Genomic DNA, 17,559 nt, shown 5'->3' on the forward strand with positions numbered 1-17,559 from the left:
ATACCTTTCTTCAGTTTGCCACTTTCAGTGATGAAAGTTATACAGAAATTCTGATAAGCACATTTGTCACTCATATACAGTAACCCCACCATGTGACTGTTCAGTCAAGAGGTTGGTACCCTCTTACGGGAGGGGGGAGGGGGGGGGCTAAACTCGAAATCTTTGTTGCTATCAGTAATACTTTCAGTTAGAAAATTATCAGTTTTTTGTAATTAACAACCCAGTTTCATTTATCGTTTATGTCTACATGATCACTCTGTTACTCACACTTCAGTACTTGACAGAGGGTTCTCCAAATCACTTAAGACTTTTTCAGTAATGCTCCACTCTGATACCACACCAAAAAAATACACACTTAAATCTTTTCGTGCAAGCTCTGATTTCTCTTAGTTTATTATGGTGGTCATTTCTCCCTATGAAGGTGGGAGTTAACAAAATATTTTCTCATTTGGAGGGAAAAGTGGTGATTGAAATTTCATGAAAAGATCTCATTGCAACAAGAAATGTTTTTGTTTTAGTGATTACAACCCCAACTGCATATCATATTCATTATACACTTCCTTTTTTTCCCAATAAAATAAAACAAGCTGTTCTATGAACTTTCTGATGTTTCCAACAATGGAAAATCGCGGATGGAATATAACAATATTATGAGAAGCCCCCCCCCCCCCCCCCCCCACACACACACACACAAACTGGCAGTGTGGTTTCAGTTGACTGAGACACAGTCGTGTGGGTGAGTTGCGTTTGCATTTGTTGATGAAGGCCTTAATGGCCAAAAGCTATGATGGTGAGTCTCTTTTTGTTGAGCCTGTCTGCAACTCAGCATCTTTGCTGTGTGGTGAGTGGCAACTTTCCTTCTCATAATATTGTTTTGATGTTGTCCATCATTCCTACACAGTAAGGATCCGATAGTGCACAGCAGAACTTCAGAAGACAACAGACATGTGCAAGGTAGGTAATCCTTTTAGTAGATCTGAACATCTTAAGTGTTCCGTTAATGAAATGCAATCATTTGTTTACTTTCTCCACAACATGTGATTGTTCCAGTTTAACTTGTTAGTAATTGTTGTCCCTACCTGCTTAGCTGAAATGACAGCCTTTAAATTTGTGTTTTCCTTGTAACAGAAAATATCCAGATTCCTTTTAATACTCATGTGGATGACCTCTCACTTTTTACTGTTTAGAGTCAATTGCTACTTTTTGCATCGTACAGATCATCATCATCATCATCATCATTTAAAACTGATTATGCCTTTCAGCGTTCAGTCTGGAGCATAGCCCCCTTATAAAATTCCTCCATGATCCCCTATTCAGTGCTAACATTGGTGCCTCTTCTGATGTTAAACCTATTACTTCAAAATCATTCTTAACCGAATCCAGGTACCTTCTCCTTGGTCTGCCCCGGCTCCTCCTACCCTCTACTGCTGAACCCACGAGTCTCTTGGGTAACCTTGCTTCTCCCATGCTTGTAACATGACCCCACCATCTAAGCCTGTTCGCCCTGACTGCTACATTTATAGAGTACATTTGCAGTTTTTCTTTGATTTCCTCATTGTGGACACCCTCCTGCCATTGTTCCCATCTACTAGTACCTGCAATCATCCTAGCTACTTTCATATCCGTAACCTCAACCTTGTTGATAAGGTAACCTGAATCCACCCAGCTTTCACTCCCATACAACACAGTTGGTCGAAAGATTGAACGGTGCACAGATAACTTAGTCTTCGTACTGACTTCCTTCTTGCAGAAGAGAGTAGATCGTAGCTGAGCGCTCACTGCATTAGCTTTGCTACACCTCGCTTCCAATTCTTTTACTATGTTGCCATTCTGTGAGAATATGCATCCTAAGTTGTTGAAACCGTCCACCTGTTCTAACTTTGTTCCTCTTATTTGGCACTCAATCCATTTATATTTCTTTCCCACTGACATTACTTTCGTTTTGGAGATGCTAATCTTCATACCATAGTCCTTACATTTCTGATCTAGCTCTGAAATATTACTTTGCAAACTTTCAATCGAATCTCCCATGACAACTAAGTCATCCGCATATGCAAGACTGCTTATTTTGTGTTCACATATCTTAATCTCACCCAGCCAGTCTATTGTTTTCAACATATGATCCATAAATAATATGAACAACAGTGGAGACAGGCTGCAGCCTTGTCTTACTCCTGAAACTACTCTGAACCATGAACTCAATTTACCGTCTGTGATAATGCTAATTCAGAGTTATGTCTTGTTTTGGAATTTACATTCCAGAAAATGGGTTGCATATCATGTGCAGTACCACACTGTAAAAATGCATCTACAAAAACTCCTAAAAAGTTGTTTTTGGGTGTTCCAGAGAATGAGAAGATACATGAAATGTGGTTGCACTGTACCAGCAAATTGCCACCAGATCAGCACATAAGTTAACATTAACTTATCTTCAAGATATGGTCTTCCACTGTTACAACGAAGGATAGTGTCATTTAACAAAATTAAAACTCCTAGCGATAATTGTCGTTTTACATAACTACACCTCAATTATTTGGTTGCTCTGTTGTTAGAGCGGTAAACCGTTGAATTTCATAAGATGATGTTCCTAGATCACTGGTTCGAATCTAACCCGAAAGAACAGTTTAACTTATTTGTAGATCAACTCGACAGTCCTCTCATATGAAAACCAAATAACAATTATAAAACTTCGCCACACTGATCAGAAACAGAATATTACTGTGTTTTCCTTGCTGTTTACATGCACTTAAATTTACAATAGCTGTTTACACGTCACCTTCAAAAAGATATTTTCTAGTTAATGTGACCACACACTTTTTACTTTATTAGAAACTATTTTATCTCCTTGCTGTCTAGGTAGAATCCTTATTGAAACTGTTGCAGTTTCATCATCTGACATAAAGGTGAAGTAAGTCTGCTGCAGACGCTAACTTTAGTTTACGCTCACAAACATCAGAGCTGTTACATTTGTGTCACCTGCATTTTGTACACGCTTTATCTCTTTCTGTATAACTTCATCTAACTATGTTTTGTTGTACTGTGGACATATGGTTATATCTTCACCACTAGCAATGCTTTCCAAAAAATGACTTGTATGTTCGCAAAGTAAATGCATTTATCCTCTGTTGTCCATTTCTCAGACTAAAACTAATGAGAAGCTGTATATAATATATCCTGCAACCGGAACAACTGCTACAATCAGTTCTTGCTAACGCTATTTTCGTATTTCATGTAGAACTTTAAAAAATATTTGACTCTTCCAGGATTTGAACATATGCCCTCTTTTACTACAGTCAAATGCACTGTCCTTTGCAGTGTGGAACGCCTGATATATTCTGTGTCACTGCTGAGTGCCTTCTACACAGCACAGAAAATCAGCACTATGTTTTACCAAGACTAATTTTTTTGTGCTTTGAGTTGTAGCTCGTGACTGATGGTCAAGAATCTAGTTATAAAATACAGACCCATTTGCAAAAGTTTTAAAATTAGTTAATTTTAAGTGAGTTTAATGATGTTGCAGGGAGCAGGGAAAAGAATGTCCGACATAGCACATATCACTGCTCTAAATTGGTGGAGCATAAATTCATCAACTTTCGCAGGGCTTCCACTATCAGCATTCACAAAATTCCTTCCTTTTGTTAACTTAAAAGTTTTAATTGCATTTTCCATCACTACATAGCTAAGCTGTTTGCGTTAAAAGCATGTAAATACCTCGTAACTTTGGCTAATGCTCCTGTAAGGCAAGTACAGCTTCGTGTAACTCCTACTCTGTGACGTCACCAGAGCATCAGCCAATAACAGAGCGTTTTCGATCATGTGACCAGATCTTGATATTTAGTGATTTTTAAAGCTTTAATTACAAAAAAAAAAAATATATTTGTGAGAATATTGACCATAAATGCTATTTAAATATTATAATCAGTCAGACTAACAACAATCCCAACCATACTTGTAACATAGAAAAATAGCTACTTCTTTTGAATATCCTTTAAAAGACGTGTACGAAGTTTTATTCAGTCAAAAGAAATGGTCTTAAAGAATCCCGAAAACATGAAGAAATTGAGGCAATTACTATTGATTTTTAAAAAATCTGCCTACTCATTACATAACCACATTTTACTTGTAATATTGTTGTCAGCTGTTTCATATCTTTCAATACACACATATTTAACAACAAAAATATTCAATTTTTGACTATATAGTGTAATTGACTAGATAAAAAATCTACTCACCAAGCAGTGGCAAGAGAGCACACATATTAAAAACAGGTTTTACTTGTGCAAGCTTTTGAAGCCAGAAGCTCCTTCTTCGGGCACGTGGATTTAAGGGGAAGGAAGAAGAGTGAAGGAGGAGGACTGGAAAGGTTTAGGAAAAGTGGGAGAGTTCGGAAAAGTCACCTAGAACCCAGGGTCAGGGGAGAGTTGCCAGATGGGATGAGAAGGAAAGTCTTGCCTTCTCGCCACATTCGGTAAGTCTCCCCTGGCCCGGGATTCTGGGTGATTTTTCTTAACTTTACGCCTTTCCCTAAACCTCTCCAGTCATTTTCCTTCACCGCTTTTCCTTCCTCTTCAACCCTCCTGCCAGGAGGAGGAGCCACTAGCTCCAAAAGCCTTGCATACATAAAACCTTCTTTAGATTTTTGTTTGATAAAACCTTCTTTTAAATCACACGTATTGTCAGACTCAACCTCAGTATTTTACAAGTGTGATGAAAGTGTCAGCCGGAAAGGGCAGATGATATTTGCACTATGCTTAGACACTTCTTTGAGAATATTGTCAGCCCAACAGTAAACATCATTCTTTTCTGCAACTCATGTATGTATGTATGTATGTATGTATGTATGCCAGAACAGGAATCTCATGGTGATGTGTTTTCTTCACTACACAGTTCATTCACTGAAATGATTTGCAACTATAAAGGTAGTTTTCCCTTTACAAGACATATGGAGGGAGACAAGGATGTGAATCTTGTCAGTGCAAAATCTTACACCTTCATTAGGAAAAATGACCAGCATAATAAAATAAGAGAAATTGGGGGCTTGCATGGAAAGGTTAAGTGTTCATTTCTCCAGTGTGCTATTTGAGTGGTGCGTTACAGAAATAGCCGGAAGAGGTTCGGAAAACCCTCTGCCAAGCAATTAAGTGTGGGTTGCATAGTAATCATGTAGATGTAGGTGAGGTTGGGTTGTTAATTACAGAAAACTGACAATTTCCTAACTGAAAATATTACTGATGGCAATGACAATTTCTAGGAAGTCTCTCTCTCTCTCTCTCTCTCTCTCTCTCTCTCTCTCTCTCTCTCTCTCTTACTCTCTCTCCCTCCTTCCCTCCCCCCTCCCTCCCCCTCCCTCCTTCCATCCCCCTCCCTCGCCCTCCCTCCTTCCATCCCCCTCCCTCCTTCCATCCCCCTCCCTCCTTCCATCCCCCTCCCTCCCCCCTCCCTCCCTCCCCCCTCCCTCCCCCCTCCCTCCCCCGTCCCTCCTTCCCTCCCCCGTCCCTCCTTCCCTCCCCCGTCCCTCCTTCCCTCCCCCTCCCTCCTTCCCTCCCCCTTCCCTTCCTCCTTCCCTCCCCCCTCCCTCTTTCCCTCCCCCCTTCCCTCCCCCCTCCCCCCTTCCCTCCCCCCTCCTTCCCTTCCCTCCCCCCTCCTTCCCTTCCCTCCCCCCTCCTTCCCTTCCCTCCCCCCTCCTTCCCTTCCCTCCCCCCTCCTTCCCTTCCCTCCCCCCTCCTTCCCTTCCCTCCCCCCTCCTTCCCTTCCCTCCCCCCTCCTTCCCTTCCCCCCCCCCTCCTTCCCTTCCCTTCCCTCCCCCCTCCTTCCCTTCCCTCCCTCCTCCATCCCTTCCCTCCCCCCTCCTTCCCTTCCCTCCGCCCTCCTTCCCTTCCCTCCCCCCTCCTTCCCTTCCCTCCGCCCTCCTTCCCTTCCCTCCCCCCTCCTTCCCTTCCCTCCGCCCTCCTTCCCTTCCCTCCGCCCTCCTTCCCTTCCCTCCGCCCTCCTTCCCTTCCCTCCCCCCCTCCTTCCCTTCCCTCCCCCCCTCCTTCCCTTCCCTCCCCCCCTCCTTCCCTTCCCTCCCCCCCTCCTCCCTTCCCTCCCCCCTCCTTCCCTTCCCTCCCCCCTCCTTCCCTTCCCTCCCCCCTCCTTCCCTTCCCTCCCCCCCTCCTTCCCCCCCTCCCCCCCTCCTTCCCCCCCTCCTTCCCTTCCCTCCCCCCTCCTTCCCTTCCCTCCCCCCCTCCTTCCCTTCCCTCCCCCCCTCGTTCCCTTCCCTCCCCCCCTCGTTCCCTTCCCTCCCCCCCTCCTTCCCTTCCCTCCCCCCTCCTTCCCTTCCCTCCCCCCCTCCTTCCCTTCCCTCCCCCCCTCCTTCCCTTCCCTCCCCCCCTCCTTCCCTTCCCTCCCCCCTCCTTCCCTTCCCTCCCCCCTCCTTCCCTTCCCTCCCCCCCTCCTTCCTTCCCTCCCCCCCTCCTTCCTTCCTTCCCTCCCTCTAAGATGGCATGAACCTCTTGACTGAATAGTCACATGGTGGGGCTGCTGTACATGAGTGACAACATAACCTTGCCAAATGTGCTTATCAGAATTTCTGTATAACTTCCATCACTGAAAGCTTCAGACTGAAGAAAGGTATTAGTCTAAACAATAAATAATACTTCTGCAGTGGTGGGGGCTATCGGTTGTAAACTACTTCTATCACTCTGATTTTTAAGCATGGAGGATTACATCCCTTATCATTGTTTGTTGCTTCCTTACGCAAGCTTTCGGAGCTAGTGGCTCCTCTGTCCGGCAGAAGAGTTGGAAGGGAAAGTAGTGGGGTGAAGGAAAAGTAATAGAGAGGTTGAGGAAAAGGAGTATAGTTAAGAAAAGTCACAGAGAATACCGGGTCAGGGGAGACTTACCGGATGGGATGAGAAGGAAAAATTGACGTATGTAGATTTTAAACAGCAGAGGCCTATAACACTTCCCTTCCCCAGCATACTCAAGACACCACCTTTTTTACTCAGCGACTTTCTTTTAGTATGAACTTTGATCTTTGTGACAGAAAATAACAAATCCAACTGCACAACTGTGACAGTACTCCATAAGCATGTTATTGGATTAGGAGCCACTTGTGAGAAATAGTGTCAAAAGCATTCTAGAACAATATTTTCTGAATCTGTGCTGACTGTGTATCAGTATATTATTTTCTTAGAGCGAATTCGTAATGTTTGAACACAATATATGTTATAAAATCTGTCAGCAAATAGGCGTCAGTGATATGGATCCTTAATTCAATGGATTACTTTTATTTCATTTGTTGTTGTGTATTTGTATGAACTTTTCAGTCCCGAAGTACAGATCTTTCTTTGAGCAAGTGGTTGTGTGTGGTTCTTGAATATGGAGATATTACATCAGCGTATTCTGAAAGGAACCAAGTGGTATACAGCCTGGTCCAGAAGACTTGCCTTTATTAAATTATATAAGTTGCTTTGCTGCACTGAGGGTATCTACTTGTTCATATTGGCAGCTGTTCTTGATCTGAATTCTGGACAATTTACTTTGTCTTCTTTGGTGAAGGAATTTCGGAAAACGGTGTTTAGTAATGCCACTTCAGTGGCACTGTAGTCAGGAACATTACCATTGCAATTGCACAGTGAAGGTATTGTCCTACCACTGGTGTACTTTACTTACAACCAGAATCTTTTTAGATTTTCTGCCAAGTTTAGATACACAGTTTCATTGTGGAGGCTATTAAAAGCATGTCACACTGAAGCTGGCACTAACTTCTGAGTTTCTGTAAAAGTCGCCAATTTTTGAGTGACTAGAGTGCTAAGCATTAATAAGTTTTATTATACTTTTTACTATTCTGCTGAAACCATATGCTTGCTTTTAATCCCCCCCCCCCCCCCCCTCCTGTCCCCTCTCCTTCACTCCTGTACCCTGCCTGCCTCGCTCCACGCCCCCCCCCCCCCCCCAATCCTTCCTCTCTCTCTCTCTCTCTCTCTCTCTCTCTCTCTCTCTCTCTCTCTCTCTCTCTCTCTCTCATGTGAATGTTAATTTTGCAGTCTTCATTTTGTTACTTCATCTAACACTACATGGCTACTATGCAAATCAAACTTAAGTACCTAGCAGACAGTTCATCGAACCACCTTTACCCCATTCTGTTATTTCACTCTAGAATAGCATACGGAGGAAAAGAACACTTATTGATGATCATTTCTCCCTGTGTAGGCCAGTGTCAACAAAATACTTTTGGATGGAGAAAGTTGGTGATTGAAGTTTCGTGGGAAGAGCCCCGCCCCCCCTCGCAGTGAGAAACTCCGTTGTTTTAATGATGTCTACTGCAAATACAGGGTGTTTCAAAATGCAAATGCAGATTTAAAGGCATTGTAGCATTTATTACGTTCAACTTACAATCGTGAATAATTCACCAAATGAAAGAGTAACTCAGAATTTTGTTTGTATACCTGTGTGCAATGGAAAGAGTATGAAATGACAAAGAGTGACTGAAAAACATGTTGAACAAGTGCCAGTCTTTCACACTTAGCCTCAAGAAATATCCCCACGGGGAGTTAATGGGCCTTTCTTTTTCGGTGAATCAACTGTAACTGATGTTTTTTATCTTGATGTGCTGCAGCTATGGCCCATACCTCAATGGGAAGAAGCTGAACAACACATCTTTATTTGGGAGCAAGATGGTGCGCCTCCTCCCTGGCATAACTCAATACGCAACTGGTTAAATGTTGTTGTATCCGACTGGTGGATTGGGTGCAAGGGGCCAGTTGATACAGCATTTTATGCATGACCACATTCACACACGATCTGATGCGATCATATGTATGTGTCTCCGATACCAGCTGATCTACCCGACTTTAGAAACAGTGTTGTTGCGAGAGCTACTCCTGACACATTGCTCAAGGTTTTGGAACAACTCTCATATCGACTCAATGTGTGATCGGTGTTCACACTGAACAATTGTAAGAAAAACTGTTTATGTTTCTCTTTCATTTGATGTATTATTTATAATTGTAAGGTGAATGTAATATGTGCTACAAAGCCCTAAAACCCGTATATTCATTTTGAAACACCCTGTACTGTATTGTGTGCATGACACTCTCCCCCCCCTATTTCTCAATAATACTAAACGTGCTGCTCTTCTTGAACTCTCTTGATGGGCTCCGTTACCCCTATCTGGCAAGAATCCACATACGCAGCAGTACTGCGAAAGAGGACAGACAAGTGTAGTGCATGCAGTCTCTTTAGATCTCTTCAGTTTTCTAAGAGTTCCTCCAAAAAATGCAGTCTTTGATTCACCTTCCTCACATTTTCTGTTTCTTTCCAGTTTAAGTTGTTCATAATTGTAATTTCTAGGTATTTAGTTGAATTTATGGCCTTTAAATTTGATTGATGTATCATGTAACTGAAGTTTAACAGATTCTTTTTAGCAGTCATGTGGATGACCTCTCACTTTCATTATTTAGGGTCAATTACCAATTTTCACACTATACAGATATCTTGTCTTAATTTTTTTGCGATTGGTTTTGATCTTTTGATGACTCTACTAGACAATAAACAACAGCACCATCTTGCATTCAGAGCCACTTTCTCCACCTTTCTCATATCTCCAATTACCTACCCAGCCCATACATCTGACTCCTGTCGAGTTTCTGCGTACCCTTCCTAACTCCCTTCCTCCCTCCCTTCCTCTATTGTCAGACTGAATAAATACACATAAACAGTCATTGTTGCTGCAGCTACAGGCAAGTGCAGTTTCATGAGTGCTCTCGTGTGTGTGTGTGTGTGTGTGTGTGTGTGTGTTGTTGTTGTTGTTGTTGTTGTTGTTGGTTTGTTTGTTTGTTTGTTTGGGGTGGGCAGGGGGGGGCGGTGTGCTTGTGTGCAAGAGGGGGAGAGGGGCAGGGGGAGGGAAAGAGAGAGAGAGAGAGAGAGAGAGAGAGAGAGAGAGAGAGTACTTACACTAAAAAAGAGCCATAGCTGTAAGTCTAGTTAGGAATGTGAGCTATGCGTCTATCACACATTCATCGACTATAAGTGAACTGTCGCCCTTCCTTATTTTTCCTTATTTTTACTTTTTGAACTGTTTGAAAAGTACAGTTACATGTAGAAATCTATTAACATCACTAAAAGGCAGATGGGCTTGTCAGTTCTTATTTTCAGGAGGCACAGTTACAGCTGATATACACACATAAAAGTAAATGAAGTCGCCATCTCTAAGTTTTGGAATCGAGGGATCTTGTGCAGCATTATTATCAATCTTATTTATTCATCTGTTGACCACTCAATTCCTCAAGTATATACTGAGGGATTATCCAGACTCCTGCCATTATTTTTATAAATAGCAATATTTGAATGTCACAAGTTGATTTCTCATTCACCTCAACAATGTAATAATGTTACTGAGTGTGATATTTTCTTAATGCCCCATCCTTTGTTTCCATTATAATTAATAAACCAGCCTCTAATTTTTTCAGGGAAGACATCAAAAACAAAGGTGGAAGAAGTGCGAACAATGCTAGCAGAGAAAGGTGCTACGTTATTAGTTGTGACAGCCCTAGATGAAGTAGCATGTAAGTAATAATGGTCAGATATATTAATGCATTTTTATGAAACAATGAAATTATTATTTTAAGTTAATTTTGTAGGGAAGTTCTGCTGGAATGTAAATAATGTAGGAACAGTGGAGGCTATTTCTGCATGTCTGTCAATGACTCAATGTTTTTTTTTTCTTTTTGATGGCTAATCTCCTTTACTCCAGAGTAGAAAAAAATGTTTCTGGCAACTGATACAAAAAAATTGTGAATAGCATCTCAAAATTACAATAAAAATTCAAAATTTAATTGTAAGTATCTAGGGAAATTTATTTTCATCACTAATAGTTTGTTTCCTGATATGCTTTCTTTGGCAATGTGTGGTTTCTTAAGTTTTGTCGGCACAATGATTTTTTCAGGTATATCTTCCTTCATTTTTTTTTATTTTTTTTTTTTTTTTTTGAGCATGTTTGCAATAACTAGCTGAAAGATCTTGGAAAGTGACAGAATCCTTTCTTTTTCTCATTCATTTCCTCTTTCCCAGTTTCTCCAATAAGATTGCTGTGTTTCCCTCCTTTTCCTGTTGTTTCCCCATTGGCTCATAAATCTGATCTTCATATTTTATTGCTTTCTAAATTTCCTCACGTAGAGCCTATAATTAATCAGCTTGCAATGTCAGTTGGAAATCTGTAGATTGGTGTTCACCACTATATTTTTTATATCAAGAATTTTTTGCATGTTGCTCAAGGGAGCTCACTGTATTACCAATTTCCTACTTATAAACCATGCCAACAACTAGTACACTATGCCATGAGGAAAGGAAGATTAGGTGAACATCCTGTCGATCATGTGGCTACCAAAGGCAGAGCTCAAGTGTGGTGGGACAAGGATTGGTGAGGAAATTCAATGGAACCATCCTGGCATTTGCCTTGATATATTTAGGAAATCCCAGAAATGGCTGAGTTTGGAAGGCTGGATGGAGACTTGAATTCTGTTCCTCAAAAAAATGATTAAAGTCCCATAACCACTGTGCCTACTTACTTGGCACCTTGTATTTTGGTGTGGTAGTTATTGTATTTCCTAAAAGAAGTGGTTATTTCTTTCTTTTCACCTCATTAATATATACTGAGCTTAACTTCAGCCTGTGAAAATCCTCCTCCACATTTTTTCCAATATCTGTCTTCCCCCTACATTTTTTACCTTCTGCAGCTCCTGCTGGTACCTTGGAAGTTATTTCCTGATGTCTTTACAGACGTCCCATCATCCGGTCCCTTCTTCTTGTCAGTGTTTTCCATGTTTTCCTTTCCCCAGCAATTCTACGAAGAACCTCCTCATTCCTTACCTTACCCGTCCACTTTATTTTCAACATTCCTCTGTAGAACCATATTTCAATGCTTCAATTCTCTTCCGTTTGTTTTCCCACAGTCCATGTTTCACTACTACACAATTCCGTGCTCCAAATATACATTCTCAGAAATTTCTTCCTCAAATTAAGGCCTATGTTTGGTGCTAGTACACTTTTTTGATCAGGAATGCCCTTTTTGCCAGTACTAGATTGCTTTGTCATTGCTTCATTCATCTTGGGTAATTTTGTTGCCTACATAGCAGAATTTCTCAGCTTCATCTACTTTGTGAGTCCCAATTCTGATAAATTTCTTGCTGTTCTTATTTCTGATTTTGAAATCTGTGTGGCCATGATGTAATCTAACTGGAATTTTTTCATACTGGTATCTCCTGACCTTTTCCAAATATCCCTCCTCCTCTTGTGACTATTGAACAAAGTATTCAGTTTTTATGGGATGTAAAGACTTTTAAAATTCCACTTTATTTTGTGGAATGTAGTTTCTATTCACTGTTCTCTTGAAAACTCATTCTTAAGCAGTTCACATCCAAAATTCTCAATTGTGCGATAGTTTATGTGAACGTATTTTTGCATTGGATACAAAATTAAATGCCATAGTGTTCTATTTAATACAATTATTTCATTACCTTCTGATGCCTAGCTCATAGATCGTTGTACAGGTATCCACCTGTAGGGAGTTTTCAATCTTAAGGGACAAAAGTGTACCTTGAAATTGTGTGTGCTTCTTTCCTTTCTTATCTACAAGATCTTGGCAGATGACTTTAGACTCCAATTGCTTTTACATGTGTTTTTTATTATAAATCTTAGTAATGATAAAGATCAAACCATAGATATTAAGATAAACAACAAAAGACCTTGGTGACCTCTTTTTATCTATTCTTCCCCTTGTGTCTTGTTAATGCTGTAAATCTTCGGATGTACAACCAATGATTTTTGTGCTACCGAAATCTGCAGCTGTCCTGAAAGGTAGTCTCTGTACACCATGGCTCATGACACAAAAAGTGGCACACCTGCCCAGCTTTGTAGGCACCTAGCATTTATAATGGTAGATTTTTAATGTACACAATGCAGTGTGGGATTTCAATTCAGTCAAGTGCCAGGTAGGGAAAAATATACGTAGAACCACCAAGACCAAATCCTGGACTTTCAGATTGTAGTGTGACATCCACTCAGAGGAAATAATTACTGATTCTTGTTATAATGTATGTGGACTTCAAAACCATAATCTTAAGTAATATCATTTAGCACAAATGCTAAATAACATGCACAGCTGTGTGCATATTGCACAATGTTGCCATCACTTGCTAGCATATTTATTTAGCTTTCCCTCATCTTTTTGCTACAAAAGTCACTCATTTTATTCCTTCTTCAAAAATCCTGAATGATGAAAGTTTCTGCTTGGTCAAGTGAAGAATTATGTATAGTGTAACTAAAGATGTGGGAGATTAATGCAGTTCCTAAAAGGTACAGCAATCTAGCTTGCAGTGAGAGAGGAAGCAGTACATCAAAATATTCTTGTCAATGCACTCTATAACTGTTTTAATTTAGAGTACTTTCGGTCCTCTTAACTCTTAGTTTTTTGGGAAGCAATCTCTCTTGTAAAGCATTGCCAGTGTGAAGTCTTTATCACTACCTCAGTTTAGTATGACACTCTGTACTAGTTCCCATGGCTTTTGGGGTTCTCTATTGCAGTATGCACATTATTTGACAATCCCTTAAACAAATGCTATCTGACCTTACAATGCTTGCAATATGCCATATTGTATGGAGTCAAGCCCAGCAACCTTTTAACTGTCTCTCAGCCCCTCAGAGGAGGGCATTTTTGAAAAAAAAATGAGAGAGAAAGGGGGGCAGGGAGAATGAGGGATAGGGAGATACTGCATTCTCAAGAAGTATATAAGCAGCATATTTTTAGGAAGAGATCATGATCTCCCAATAGTCTGTCTTGTCAGATTCATAGCCTTGAAGTCAACTGAGAGTGATCCGTAGGTACAAAAACAACTTCATAATCTTCCCTTTGCTACTTCCTGTCATCCCCTCCTTTCTTCTATGGAATTTTCCTTTTCTGTGTTCATTTTGGTGGCAGATTTTCTGTCTTTTTTAGCTTTGACAATGCTCCCATCTCATCAAATGTGAGATGTTACCTACTATAACACAATTAATCTTCAGTCTTGCAATTTCTTTCATCAGCTTTCCAAGTATTCAGTTTGATTAAATTATATTTTGGTACAGACTGTGCAAGGGCTGACAGACATATTGCTTTCAAAATACTGTTCTCTCACTTTTCCAATTTTTTAAGTTCTTGCTTTACAGTAAAAGGAAGTATAGGAAATTGTGAAAAATAATTATTTTTGGGAAAAGATAAGTGCCTAAATATTAATTTCCATTTTTAGGTTTCCATCATAATTATGTAATGTTAGTGCCTAGTAACATTTTGCAGCATTGAGTAAGTCATCAACATTCACATCCATGTTTCTGTTCTTTTTGACAGGGCTGTTAAATCTTCGTGGCTCAGACATTGCGTATAATCCAGTGTTCTTCTCGTATGCTCTTGTCACGATGCACAGTGTGCACCTCTTCATGGATGAATGTAAGCTGACACCATCTGTGCGGCAACATTTTAACCAGGAAGATCTGTGCATCACGATCCACCCATATGAAAAAATACAAGATGTACTTACTGAGCAGGTACTTATCATTTATTGTGCTTTGTTAGAGTGTATCATTAAGTGCAACAGATTGATAATTGCTTTCCTGTAAGCAGAGGAGTGGTACTGACAGGTTCTCCTCTTGCTGAGTGTCGTTCCTACACATTGCCTCATATCAACTGACCAACCATCATCTATATGGAACCATAAGTTAAGTTGGAGTGCTTGCTTTCATAAATACTGTGTTTGTCTAACAAAATGTTTCACCTGTTGTGTGTTCCGGAAATTCCCTTTTATGCTGCTTTTCATTCTAGAGAAGAGGAAGGTCATATGGACCTGTATCATGTGAGTGACCTAAATGTGAAGTTCCTGACCTAAAGTAGTTCCAGATGGGCTGGCATAGCTTTTGATCATCACAGTGCATGCCTTAATTTTTAGACTATTCCCTTCATGTTGAAATACAAACCAACATTATTTTCATGTTGATCCTCACTTGTTTTGTTTTCCTCTGTAATGATGATGAAGCTTTTTTCCACAACTTCACTTTTGCTTGGCTTCCAAGTCATATATGTAATGCCACATTCCATCACCTGTATGAATTTGTAATATTTGTGTGCTGTTCTGATAAGTGCGTAATTGCGAAATACTGAACACATCTCCTGTTCTGGTATTGTACATGAGAATAAGTGTAAAGCCTGAAACTGGTTGTATGTAAAGGGACAGTGAAATACTGTAGTTTTGACAGCTGTGGTGCAGCCAATCAAATATTTGTTGCCCAGATAACAGCATTTATGAAAACAAACATTCAAATTTAACTATTGCAGTGGACTGAAAGATAGTTGGTCAATTATCTCAGAATGGTGTGTATTAGAGGCAAAAGAGAAACTGTTAATGCCCTATCTTTCCTTAGGAAAGGAATTCTAATTCACTCTCCCCATCGTGCTTAACCTTGTAAATTGGTAATTTTAGCTGAATAAATACAAAGCATTTGATTTATTCTCCAGCGAAACTGGATCAAATATTTCAGAAAGGCAAATATCGGGATTTATGTCTAGTCAGGCAAACAGTTTTAAAGTAAAGAATATTTACAACTTGTTTTCCCTGCAGGACAGGTAACCCATTTCCTTGTTGAATGTCTTAGCATTAATTTTGTATGGTCTCCTTTGTTAAATGAATAATCACAAACAAAGTATTTACAGCACATTTTTGTATAACTGAAAGAGTAATTCTAAAACTGTGATATAGTTAATTTGTTCTGTCATTATTATTTGCATTATTTTTAGGAAAAAGGTTTATTTAGTACCTATAAACAATATGATGGAATGTTAATCACTGGAAAGATGACCCATTGAGTTGCAGACAGGCACAATGATAAAACTGTTACACATTATAGCTTTCAGCTAAAGCCCTCTTCAGAAAAGAAAACACACACACACACACACACACACACACACACACACACACACACACACACACACACACACACATACAAACAAACACACAAGTGTACCTTATGCACATGACTGCTACTGCCAGCAGCCCTTTAATTGCTCCTCTCCTCTCCTCTCCTCTCCTCTCCTCTCCTCTCCTCTCCTCTCCTCTCCTCCTCTCTGTTTTTCCTGCACCCCACTTCCCAGCAGTTTTGTCAGGCCGCCATGTAGCCCTGCATGCCCCACCAGATATCCCCCCCCCCCCTCCCCCCAACTATTCCCACAACAGTTGCATTGCAATCAGAGCTGCCAGTGGTAGTGGACATGTGTGCACGAGGTGTACTGCGCGTGCGTGCGTGTGTGCGTGTGTGTGTGTGTGTGCGTGTGTGCGCGCGCACGCGCTGGACATGTGTACACGAGGTGTGCTTGCTTGTGTGAATCTGTGTGCGTGCGTGTGTGCGCGCGCGTGCTTTTCTTTGGCCAAAAGCTATACTGTGTAACAGTCTTTTCGTTGTGCCTGTCTGCAACTCAACGAGTTATCTTTACAATGAGTAGCAGTCAATCCTTTTTGTAATATTATTGATGTTTTAATTAGTAGCTTTACTTTACTGAATAATTGTTAGATGTGTGAACAGACTGTTACTTTACAGAGGAAAACGTGACTGACATACATGCCACTAACAATTATACACAATTGTACATCAGATATCACACTTTCTCTATCTCTATCTATCTATCTATCTATTTATTTGCGTGGAGTCGTGGTGTGGGAGTGGGGAGTAATGGCTTCAGCTGGGGCTGATGAGGGGAGTAAAAAGAGTTGTAATAACAGTGACAGAGATGTAATCAAAGAAAGATAGCGATGGAGTAGTGAGAAATGTGAAGTTAGAAAGAGAGGAGGAAGATGCATTGTATAGAACAAAGCTAGTTTGAGGAGAATGGGAAGGAATAGTGATACGTAGAGGACAGGAACTATTGGAGACAGAACCTAGGATGATTGTATGCGCGTATAATGTCTTTGAGGGACAGCCCCCACATATGCAATTACAAATGTTGTTGTGATAAGAATGAAGGTGAAATGGCCTTTGAAACAGTTGTTACTGACAGTTTTGTGCTGAGGTACATGCTCCATACTTGTCAGTGTATAGTTTGTGGTGACCATTTGTGTGGGCTGTTGGTGCCTTAGAGTGCCAACATAGAAAACTGCCCAGCATATGCAGCGGAATTAACAAACCACACGGCTTCTTTTAAAAACAGCTTTGCTTCTGATGGGACACAGCATGCTGTAGAAATAGTTCTGTAATAAGAGAAGAAAGCAGCTGCAGGCAACAGGTATTCTACCCAGGTTTTTCAAAGGGGTATGAGCCTTGGACCTATGGGTTTTTGTAGGAATAGTGGTATAAGGATGATACTCTGCAGTGTTGTGCCGTCAGTATTTTTTGGCTCTACTGAGTAAAATAGTGACAATGCCACTGCTGTTGCAGAGCCAACCAAAACAGCACTACATCAGATGCAGCAATGCCACCAGTTGATGTCCACGGAGTGGCTGAGCAAGGGACCAGCAACTTGATAATGTCAATACAGCAGAAAGACAGAGCGACTACAGTGTG

At 40.8% G+C, this 17,559-nt stretch overlaps 1 protein-coding gene across 6 annotated transcripts in view; it reads left to right on the forward strand.

Annotated features, from left to right (window-relative positions):
• Positions 1–17,559, forward strand: part of LOC124612868 (xaa-Pro aminopeptidase 1) — a 130,377-nt gene that overhangs the window by 59,749 nt on the left and 53,069 nt on the right. For all 6 annotated transcript variants that reach the window (XM_047141300.1, XM_047141303.1, XM_047141301.1 and 3 more), the window contains exons 5-6: positions 10,452–10,547; positions 14,363–14,559. In XM_047141300.1, coding sequence (XP_046997256.1) covers positions 10,452–10,547; positions 14,363–14,559 — 293 coding nt within the window. The remainder of the gene's footprint in view (positions 1–10,451; positions 10,548–14,362; positions 14,560–17,559) is intronic.

Source organism: Schistocerca americana, chromosome 4, assembly GCF_021461395.2.
Source record: "Schistocerca americana isolate TAMUIC-IGC-003095 chromosome 4, iqSchAmer2.1, whole genome shotgun sequence".
NCBI classification, from domain to species: Eukaryota; Metazoa; Arthropoda; class Insecta; order Orthoptera; family Acrididae; genus Schistocerca; species Schistocerca americana.